The sequence below is a fragment of the Lontra canadensis genome, unplaced genomic scaffold, assembly GCF_010015895.1.
Source record: "Lontra canadensis isolate GAN:19392208 unplaced genomic scaffold, GSC_riverotter_1.0 scaffold133, whole genome shotgun sequence".
NCBI lineage: Eukaryota > Metazoa > Chordata > Mammalia > Carnivora > Mustelidae > Lontra > Lontra canadensis.
In genome coordinates this window covers 737,057-748,418 of record NW_022631127.1, presented here as the reverse complement: position 1 = coordinate 748,418, position 11,362 = coordinate 737,057, and the positions used below count along the sequence as shown (strand labels likewise).

General features: G+C 54.3%; 1 protein-coding gene across 1 annotated transcript in view; it reads left to right on the top strand.

Annotated features, from left to right (window-relative positions):
• Positions 1-6,047, top strand: part of RAB43 (RAB43, member RAS oncogene family) — a 32,038-nt gene extending 25,991 nt beyond the window's left edge. The window contains exons 2-3 of the mRNA XM_032842844.1: positions 3,278-3,461; positions 5,629-6,047. Of these exons, the coding sequence (XP_032698735.1) occupies positions 3,278-3,461; positions 5,629-5,879 (435 nt within the window). The 3' untranslated portion in view covers positions 5,880-6,047. The remainder of the gene's footprint in view (positions 1-3,277; positions 3,462-5,628) is intronic.
• Positions 6,048-11,362: the final 5,315 nt, after the last annotated feature.

Sequence of the window (11,362 nt, the reverse complement as noted above, 5' to 3'; positions counted from 1 at the left end):
TGAACCTGTGTAGCTTTGCTTTTATGTTTTGTTAGGGCAGATAGATAGAAGTCCAAGGATGTTTCTCTAGCCTCTCTGTCTTGACAGACGTCAGCCTCCAAACCTGAAACTCATGTTGGTGCTTGGTTTTAGGCTTTGTTAGGGCAGGTATCTGGAGGCCTTTGTCTGGTCATGGTCTTCACTCGTAGGTGACAGCCTTTCTGATGTCTCCGGTTACTATCTAGGTTACTTTGAACAAGGTGCTAGGGACGCCTCTTCATTAAGACTGGATTGGAAACAGCATTCCCTTAGCACTGCTCAGCCTCTATCTCTGGTCTTTCTCAACCCGGCAGGAGTCACTCTCTGGTAAAATTCTGGTAGTCCCACCGTGTGGATGGATCCCTCAGGGAAGGACCCACCAAAGACTCCCACACCACACCCAGACTTTCGGCTTTCCCACTCCTGCTTCGCTCCTCGTTCCAGTCCCATCAGCTGCTCCAGAATCTGTTTGCCTCCTGGCCACATGGGACCAGCCTGCTTTGCTTGGGTTCTAGCCCACTGTCTGGCAGTCAGGAAGCCATTGCCAGGTAGAGTCATGGTGGTGGGAGACGCAACTTACAAGTTTTGCGTCTTTCAGGATTATTGTCTCCTGCTGCTTGTTGTTTACATTTTGAAAACAGCAGCAACCTCCCATATTTTTCTCAGTCTAGTGGTTGTTTGTGGGGGGAGGGCTCAGCTGCCAGTAATTACTCTGCCAGAGCTGAGAACTGCGCCTGGAACCCAGTGGCCTGCTGCAGACGGGTTGATGTCCAGGCTCACTGCTCGGCTGTTGTCTTGGGATCTCCCTCGACCACCATCCTGGGGTTCCCTATGCCTCTCTTTTGAGTTGAATTCTCTGTTTTGGGGAATCCCACATCTTCTTCTTTTCAGTTGATTTCTTTAGTTAGAGGAACCATCAGTGGCTTCCTGAGAAAGGGTGGCAGGAAGATAAATTTTTTGAGGCCCCTATATCTGAAAATGTGTTTAGTAAACCATTACACTCGACTGATGATTAATTGGGTAGAGAATTCTAGGTTGGAAATAATTTTCTCTCCTAATTTGAGGCATTTTTTTCATTGAGTATCTAATGCCATGTGGATTTTGTCAAACTTTAATGTTAAAACCTTTTTTTTTCTTATTCTTTTCCTCTCTGGAAGCTTTTAGGACCTTTTCCCCTTCCCCACTGTTGTGGAATTCCCACATGGTGTGTTTTGTGAGGTTTGTTTTCCTCCACTGCGTGGGTGCTTTGTGGGCTCTTTCAACCCAGAGGAAGTGTTCTCGAAGTTTCTCTTTGATTTCCTCCCCTTGATTTTACCATTCTTTTCTTCTGAAATGCTTAATATTCCCATATTGGACCTCCTAGGCTGGCTCTACAATTTTTTTCCCTCTCTCATCCATCTCTTTGTATTTCTTTATTTTGGTGGGATTTCTTGAACTTTATGTTCCAACTCTTAGGTTGCATTTTCCATTGATGTTCTGTTTTTAATTATCAAAAGTTCTTTTTTTTTTTTTAAGATTTTATCTTTAAGTAATCTCTACATCCAGTATGGGACTTGAACCCACAACCCTAAGATCAAGAGTTGCATGCTCTTCAAACTGAGCCAGCCAGGTGCCCCTCTGTTTTCTTTTTCTGAATACTCCCTCAACGGTTTTTTTTTTTGTTTGTTTGTTTTTTAAGAAATAGTATTCTATTATTGTTTTACGATCTTTTCCTATCTCTGAAAATACTGATGTTTGTCTTTGGTAAACAAAACTTGGCCTCTGTGTAGTTTTTGTTTGGTCCAAGTCACTTTTCTTCTGTGTTCATTTGGCCTCTCTTACGTGCTCTCCTCTGGGGTGTGGAGATGAGTTTCTTGGTCATCTGGATTCCAGGTTTCACCCCATGCGTGAGCTAGCAGACACCTGGTTTCCTTGGAGCCTTTTATAGTTGAGGAGTAAATAGGAGCTCTTAGGACTGGAGGGTTCCACTGGGCATGTTGTGGCCCAGAGTTTGTTAATTCTTAAACTTCTGTCGGTGGCGCCTAGGGAAGAGGCAGTCCCTTCCACAGCCCTGGCCTCAGGAACTGTCTGAGGCCTCTGTTTTTTTTCCTATCCTGGACAGATGAGGGGGCCTCCCACACCTTGTGAACTAGATAAAGAGGCCCCTAGAGTGCCTGTGCCCATGAAGGAGGATGGATGGACCCACAGCTCGGTGGAGATCAAAGGCTCGTGTTCAACTTCAGAGAGCCCCAAGAACCTGTGATTTCTGGAGCAGAGAAGACAAACCCTGAGCCCCCAAGGGCCCTGGCATCTGCCCACTCTGATGGCCCCCAACAGCCCATCTCTTCCGGGCACAGAGATGATGATCTCCACCCAGCCCGGGCACAGCGGAGGTCCAGGTCTGCTCCGGTTGCAGCCCTTGCCCCTGCCCTATTTGGCATCTGTCATGCCAGGCTGCTGCTTCTGCAGAAACCAGGGGAGCTCCTACTACCCACAGGCACCTCTCCTCCATGGCCAGTGTCCAGGAGGGCTTGGCAATGGGCACCAATGGATGTTTGCTAAGTGAAGACATGGCAAGGAAAGAACCCAAGTTTCTTGCCTTTGGCCAAGCTGGGCCAGCTGGTGGTCAAGGCCCAGCGGGAGGACCCTATCCACTGCTTCCCCCTGGGCCCTCACTGCCACAGCCTAGGCCCCCTCACCACCAGGTTGTGAGCCATCTTCCTGGGCATCACTGAGGTAGAAGTAGAGAACCCTAATGCTGGAGGAACTTTCCACATGGCTGGGTACAGTGGTGCATTTACAGGCTCAGAGAGGGGAAGGCACAGGATGTGCACACTCAGCCAGCATCATAGCCCACCTGGAAGGAACCATGAGCTGCTGGAGCTCCTCTGGTTCATTGTTCCCAATAGTGAGCCTGGTGTGTAGGGGAGAAAGGCACACAGAGGACCCTGGGTCATATGTACTTCTTACTGCGGTGCAGAATGTCCCCGTACCACCTCTCCCTGGGGACTCTAGAGAGCAGAGATGAGGGCTCCCCACCTTCCTTCTGCATCCTTCTGTTCCCCCAAAGTTGGGCCACTGGGTTGTTTCCTAAGGGCTCAGAAGTCCCTTCTCTCTCTGTCCACCTTCTAGCCCCACTTGCGTGATTCCTGCCAAGGTGTGGGCTGGTGGCCTGCCCAATGGGACTGGCACTTTGGGCATGGGTCTGTAGGAATTGCCCTCCCTATCCCCTGCTCGTGGTCACACCACCAGGTTCACAGGACGCCCCCTGTTTCTTTAGCTGCAGATCTGGGACACAGCTGGCCAGGAGCGATTCCGCACCATCACCCAGAGCTACTACCGCAGTGCCAATGGGGCCATCCTTGCTTACGACATTACCAAGAGGAGCTCCTTTCTGTCAGTGCCTCACTGGATCGAGGATGTGAGGAAGTATGCAGGCTCGAACATCGTGCAGCTGCTGATTGGTGAGCTGGGGCAGGGAACAGGGCAGGTCCAGGAGGGTTACTCAGGACCGCAGATCTTGTCTCTCTGTCTCTCTGTCTGTCCTTTCTCCTTTTTAAATAAAGAGCACATGGAGCGCAGAGAGAGGCTGAACTTGGCCAGGCAGGAAGGAAGCCAGAACTGGAACAGTGATCTTCCAAATTCTCATGCTGCCTATCACTTATATAAGTTATATTCAAAATCGGAATTGGAGGAAGAAAGGGAGCTAATGTTCACTTTGCAGTTACCATGTATCTCCACGGTAGGTAACACCGGTTAAAGCTTCACGGATGTCATTGGATTTAGTTCCCATAACCCTGGCAACTCCTTGTTTGTCAGGGGCTGGAGCTGAGGCTCAAAAAAGTGAAGTAATTTATCCCAGTCCATGCAGCCTGTGAGCTCATGAATAGGCAGCCTGAGCTCTGCCAATCATCATCCGGTGACTTGCTGTCTGTCACACTGCACTGCAGAGCAAGGCTTCTCAACCATCTCTGTGCTTCCTGATCACTTTGCAGTTTGTGAAAACATGGATGCCAGGCCCTTGAATGTGCATTTCTCATAGGTTTCCAGGTGGCGCCATGTTTGTGCCCGAGGGACCCCACTTTGAGAACCTCCGTTGCTCTTACTGCCATTTTCCCTTTCCCTCCTAAATCACCTTCCCAGACCTGAGCCCAAGAAGCTTTGGACCATTTTTGTGGTCCCTGGGGTTCTCATTCCAACTGTCAGGCTGATTTCTTCCAAGATGAGGTTGTTCAGACGGGGCCATCTGGGGAAAGGGTGGTGCTTGGTTCTACCCAGCCTGCCTGGCCTGGGATGGGGGAGCGCTTGGCCGAGCTGGACTCCCCAGGCCAGAGTGGAGTTCTCCTTACCTGGCCTTACACTTCCCTTTTATCCAGAACATTTAAAGTAAAACATCCTGTCCTAGAGGTGTTTTATACAAATACGAAAAATAGAATGGTGCAGTGAACCCCGAATACCCAACCCCTGGCTTCAGCTCTGCACAACTCCATGGCCAGTTTCTCCTCTACCCTCGTCTCTTCCCGTCCCTTGTCTTGCTTTGGGGTGAATCCCAGCACCGTTAACTATTTCACCTGTAAATATTCCAGCATGAATCAATACAAGATACAAACACTTAAAAAGTACCTAACAACAATCCCATTTTCACATCTGAGAAATATTGATATTTTCATAATACAATCCAGTAGCTGATCAGTGTTCGGATTTATCATTGCTCCTAAATATCACGCATACTTTTTTTTTCCAGTTTGTTGAAAGCAGGATCCAGATAAGCTCCCCACACTGAAATCGGTTACGGCATCATTTCAGGCTACGAAAGAAAGTTTAGATCTTTCTAGATGGTTCTCTGTTTTGTTTGTTTGTTTGGTCCTCCCCATATAGTCACATTACAAAAGTCAACCATGTAAAAGAATTCTTCTAGAAATTGGGTCAAGGAGCAGTTGACCAGATTTTGAGGAACATAATGAAACGTCTGATAGCTTGTAGGAGAAGCCAGAGGTGTGCAGAAAAGCAAAATAATCGAAAACCACGATCTTACAGTGGATGAGAGAGTTCCAAAGGAAAATAGGAGAGAATAGATAATAAGCATAACAAAATGTTAGCAAAGAACAGACCTGGCAATGCTTGATCTCCTTGTTATCGTGGCCACATAGTGTGTGCCTGGTGAGCTCCAGCTGTTTTCCTGCTCCATGTACCATCAGTCCCCCTCCCTCGCTGAAGGTGGCACCAGAGATGGGGAAACCGACTCTCAGGAATGGAGTGACTTACCTGAGGGTCACAAAGCTAGGGCAGGGGAGCTGAAGTTCCTCGCAGCTCTGAAGTACCACGTTCTGTGCACCAAACTCTCCTGCTCCTACTTGTTAGGAGGAAGCAATAAAGTACGTGAGCCTCTGGCAAAGAGAAAAAGGAGAAAAAAAAATGAGGGATGGAAGGTTAAAATAAGCGCTTTAAAATTTAACAAGGTCTTTTTTGTTTGTTTGTTTTCTTAAAAAAGAAAGAGATGGTCACACAAAACGGTATTCGTTGGTGGCGGACAGGGCCACCAGGGTCTCTCAGCTTGGCCCTGCCAGGGAGGGGACAGGGCTTGCTGGCACCTGTGGGCCTCACCTAGCCGCTCCCGGCCTTTCCCTGCAGGGAACAAATCGGACCTGGGTGAGCTCCGGGAGGTCCCTCTGGCCGAGGCGCAGAGCCTGGCAGAGCACTACGACATCCTGTGTGCCATCGAGACGTCCGCCAAGGACTCGAGCAACGTGGAGGAGGCCTTCGTGAGGGTGGCCACGGAGCTGGTCGTCAGGCACGGCGGCCCTCTGCTCAGCGAGAAGGGCACCGACCACATCCAGCTGGACAGCAAGGACGTCGGGGAGAGCTGGGGCTGTGGCTGCTGACTGGGGGACAGGGCAGGCAGGCAGGGCCCTCCCCACCTCCTCTCTCTTTCTCTTTCTCTTTCTCTCTCTCTCTCTCTCTCTCTCTGGCCTGCCGGGCCCCCCTCCAGAGCTGGCCCTCCATGGCGCCAGTGATTCTAGAGCAGCCAGATAAAGTCCTGGAATGATCCATTCCGTGGCCTGGGTACTTGATGGGAAGGCTACCTTCGAGGAAGGAAGAAGCGGGTACCTTGTGAGGGAGACCTGGCATCATACCGGGTGTCGGGTGTGGGGCCCATTCTACCAGCTGGGGGCTGTCCCCTCTGCGTTCTTCACAGTCCAAGACTGGCTCCGGGCCTGCCAGGGTGGACCACCATAGGAGAAGGGGCCAGGACGTGCTTCCCCTGCTCAGCACCGACTGGATCTGACCATTCCACACCTTGCATCTTGCTGCGGCTATGGCGGCAGGTGGCTGCCTCCAGGGATGCAGCTGGTGCCTTGGGTTCTTCGGAGTCATTCCAGGGCCTCTGTGCGTGAGCCTCAGAGCATGAGAGCAACCAGGCCAACAGACTTGGTTCCTGAGCCCCAGGGAAGCCCTAGCTCCTTCTGGGCAAGGAACCGTCTTCCTTTCTTCACTGCCAGCTCTAAGCTCAGAGATAGCTTGGGGTTTGGCTTGCTGCCTTAGCAAGACCTCTCAAGTTTTCTCGTTTTCCGTGTAGCTTCTTGTTTGCATCGGCATGAGCATGGGGTGAGGGCCCGCAGCCAAGCAGGGACTGTCTGCTGACCTGGGGCCCGAAGTTTTGCCACTCAGGTTGCAAAACCAGCTGATTGTTCAGCACTGACTCTCAGAACTTGGGGGGTTGGGAGAAAGAGATAGGAATGTGGACATTTAAGGGAAAAGTAAAAGCTGGCATCCCTGAGGCTAAGGTCTGAGAGGGATCCTCAGGGTGCCTAGTCTGACCTGTGCAGAAGCCCTTCCTGCCACCTGTAGAGTGACAGCTCGCCCACTGCTCCCAGTCTAGTTTGTGGTTTCCGGGACAAGGAAGGCAAGGCCCTGGCAGTTCTGGGTCTGGCCGTGTCCTCCGGGGGCTCTGGGAAGCACACCGGCCTCTGGGGGTAGTTCAGAGGATCACAGAGACTGAGCTGGGGGAGGCAGGTGATCTTCCCATACCACCCAGGCCCTCCGTGTCAGCCCGGTCTAGTCCCTTAGGTCCCCCTCTGTATGGAGCCCCAGGAAGGACACTGCCATCAGAGCCATCTGGCATATCACAAGCCCACATCGTGGATGTGGAGCCCAGGCAGCACCCTGGGCCCAGCCCCGGCCCTCCAGTGGTGGGTCACAGGCCTCCAGCTGACTTCCCTTGCCTTCCACTTCCCGTCCTTTGGCCTTTGTCACCCCCTCTCGCAGGCAGGCCTGACTGCAGAGCCAGAAGCCAGACCTGCAGCAGCCAGACCCACAGCAGTCTGGTGAAGCAGGATCGGGCATGGAAGGCTTCCCTGGCCGAGACCAAGACAAGCAGGGCTGGTGACTCCCTTTCAAGCAGGGAGGCAGCCCTGGGATTGGCTGAGCCTGGTTCTGGAGAGGAAGGATGTGGTCTGGTTGGACCAGGAGCTACTGAGCAAGGGCCTGCACTGAGGGGAACCAGCCCACTGGTGGCCGGGTGGGGTGGCACCTGAGAGCAAGAAGGCCATCTGGCTTCCTTCCTCAGTGGCCTTGCCAGTGGGATGGGGTGAGTGAGGCCTGGAGCCCAGCCACTGGCAGGAAGAACTGGTGTCTGCCGGGCCCCTTCACCACAGTGCCTGGGCTCTACCTGCAAAGTAGAATGTGTCTGTGACTAATGCACATTCAGGCCAAGGGCAGAGGTCTTCCGCCCCATGACCTCTGCTTAGGGGTGATGTTTGTGCAGGCTGGGAGAGAAATCTCAGGAAGACTGACCTTGCAAAGACCTGCTGCTTTGGGGGGGAGGTGGCGAGAATGCAGGGGGCCTTGGAGTGCAGGCCTGGGCCTACCCCCATGATTGACTTGCAGCCTCAGTTCCTGCTGAGCCCAGATACGGACCCTGCCCCTTGTTACCTGCTGTCTCTCTGCGCTAAGGGCTGGATGGCTAGGGAACACAGGAGGCCCTTCCGTTCCACCTCCTTCACAGGGATGCCCTGGGGAGGCACAGTAACAGGTAGCTGGCTGGTCACAGGGGCTTGGACTATGAACCATCCTCCTGCTCCAGACCCCAGGGTTAGAGGCCAAAACCTTGCAGGGGCTTGGTCAAGAAGGGAAGAGAGCAGCCGGCCCAGCTAGGACCAGGGAGGTTTCTGCCCACTGGCAGGTTTTAGCTTTAGCTCACCTACCAACACTGAAAACACTTCCCTTTCCTGCCTTTCTCAGTCCCAGGGTGTCTTGCCACCACGGCCTCCAGGGGTTTAGCTTAGAAATCCAGGGGTTGTCTTAGGTTCCTCACTCTCTCTCTCCCTACCCTAGCACAGTGCTAGGATCCCACTTTCACTCTGCCCCCCGCCTCTGCTCTGGACAGGCCCCGGCCTCCCCAGCACACCTCATGGACCTCCTGGGCCCCTGGGCTTCTAGCTTGGGCAGCCTGAGGCACCCTCCTGCTGCACTCAGCGTGGCAGTAGTAAAAGGTCATCTTGATGCTGTCCCCTCACCTTTTGGGGTACCAGGGACCCTCGGGATACGGTCCAGGCTCAATCTGGATGTCCATGGCCTCCACAGCTCTGCCCTGGCTTCTCCCTAGCACCCTGTCCCCCAGGAGCACCCTCTGTCCAGGCCGCCCCTTCCCACCCACTCACCCAGCCTTTATTGGTGTCTTTTAGAGTCCCACAAATGACCCACTTGGACACCTCTGAGAACTGGCCCCACCCCAAGCTGGTCCCTTGCTCACAGTATCCCTTGGCAAAGAATGAGTTCTTTGTCACCCTCTGCCTCAGTGGGAACGATTTCCTACAGGCTCAAATAGACCATTTACAAGCTTCAGGCCCAGATACAAACGTTCATGCTCAGGGCCCGATGCTGGTGTGGCCTTGACTGCACACCCGCTGGGCTGCCTGCCTGTAGGGCCCTGTCGGGCTGGGGCCTCACCGTCTCCTGGGTCTCCATCTTTTGTCACATGGGGACCCGGACTTGGGTACGAGAAAGTGGGGAAGTGTTGAGAAATAATACAGCCCACCTCGGTTTCCTCCCGCAGCAGGCCTGGGGCTTCTGGGGCCAGAGAGCTTCAACTCTTCCTCTGTTTATAAATTACCCAAGAGCAGGAACAGGTCGGGGTAGGGTGTGGGAGAGGAGGCAGGGGACAGAGGGCGTGGAAGTGTCCCTGCAGCCAGCAGGCCCGGGGAGAGCACTGGTCGGGGGTGCGGCCAGTGTGACACAGGCTGAAGAGCAAGAAGACAAGGGACACGGATCATGATTACCGAACCGGAGAGGTGGGGCCCTGTCCTTCCAGAAGAGGGGTTCGAGGACGTCAGGCCCCAGAAGGCACGGAGCTGGAGGAAGCTCCTAATTCATATTGAATTCAGTTACTCTTTCCCAGGAGGGCTGCCAGGGCTGGGGCCTCGGACGCTCCACACCCCGCTGGCCTGGACCGCTGGGCCGTGGGGAGGGCCTCCGCTAAGCCCAAGGATGCCATTTGCATTGGGGGGGATTTTTCACATTTCCTATTTATGATACATAAATCTTTATAGCAAATCTATTTTTTTTGAAACATGGAAAAGTTGCCTTTATGGAAACGGCAGAGCCAGAATGTACACATTCCTAAACCATTAAACAGATTTCTGCAAAGAGCCGATGGTGCCCAAGACTGGTTCTCTCCACCGCTGAGCCTAGAGCTGGCCCAGGTGGCCATGTCTCCACAGATGGTTCCACTGGCCCAGCGGGCTTCCCTGACTAGTCTCCAGGCCCAGAGTGAGGGTGGGGTGGGGTGGGGTGGGTACTGTACTTGGTCTCTACTCGGCCTGTCACGCCCCGCTCTATGACAAACGGACATCGTAGAGGTCAGACCAACCTCCAGCCAAATCCCAGGTCTGCTGTGACTAGTTGCGTGACCTTGGGCCTTGGGCCTCGGTTTTCTCAGATATGGGACACTCATTCCTGTACTGCCTGCATCCCAGCAAGCCACTGTAAGACCCCAGCTGGGACAGGCTCTGGACACAGTGGGGCTGGAGCAGGGGCTCTAGTGTCTGGCTCTGTCCCAGGGGTTAGAAGCCTGGTAATTCCACTGACTGAGGGATGGAGGCCTGGAGCCTGGGCCTTCCAGAAGGGTCACACTCCAAGCATTTCCAGTCACCTTTTCCAGGGAGAAGAAATGCCTGCGGTTTGGATTTCCTGCTGTCCTAGAATGCAGGGCAGCCCCCAAGCCTACATGTGCCCTTTGGAAGAAAAACCCCCAAGGGAGTGGTCTGAGCCAGGCCGCCACACAGCCCAAAGAGGCTGTGATGAGGGCCCTCGCTTGCCTCTGCCTGCACAGTAGCACTGCCGGACCCTGGGACAAAGTCCTGGGCTTTAAAATAGAGAAACTAAGGCCAGGGGCCTAGGTCCCAGAGCTGAGCCTGGCCCTGCCCCTCCCCTGGGGGTTCCCAAAGCTGCAACCCCACCTCCCCCCTGCTCCCTGCACACATTCACCCAGGGGCTCAGCTGAGGGGGGACAAGCCAGCCCTTCCTTGAGGGAAGCCAGGAGGCAAGGTACCCCCACCCCAGTCACACCCCCTCTCCTCACCCTCCGTTGCCTTTCCCGTGCAGCCACTCCCTCCCCAGCCAGCCTCTGCCCGCCCTGCCTCCTGCCTCCTGTCTCCACATGGGGCTCCATGCACTTTCCTAAGGCAGGTCACACATTGCTCAGCTCAGCTCCTTGCTTGGATCTGCATAACTCCCTGCTGCCTTCAGGCTCCCTCAAGGGGCCTGTCCTGGCCCACCATGGCCTGGCTAGCCTCTCCCCTGACACTTAGCCAGCCCCAGCCACATGGGGCTCTGCTGTTCCCTGACCCTGCTGCTCCCCTGACAGGCAGACCCCCAGACCCACCCAAAAAGCCCAACTCCCCACTGTGTCACAGGCTTCCCCAAGCAGGGCCTCCCTTTGACACACAGTCCGAGTTGGGGCCCAGACCCAAAGGACAGCCCCCTAGTCCTGACGCTGACTCCCAGACCCTCCCAGGATCCCTACAGAGTACATGGAGCCCCCCACCCCGACACACACACAGCCCCAGAGACTGCTGTGTCCCATCTCTACTGGAAAGAGCAGACCCAGCCCAGAGGGCAGGCTTGGCCCTGACTGTTGCTTCCTGGGCATCCGTGGTGTGCTCTGACCAGGGCCACCTTGGGGGCCTCCCCAGCCTCTGCCCTGAGAGGGAGTCCGGGATGGGTCCCATCCCTCCTGCACCCGGGCCACGTGCTTCAGACCTTTGGCCCCAGCGGGGACTCTGCACCTGGCATCCCGCTGCGACCATTGCCTCAGTGCGCTTCCAGGGAACAAGCTGCAGACATGGAGCTTCCCAGTTCCCAGTTC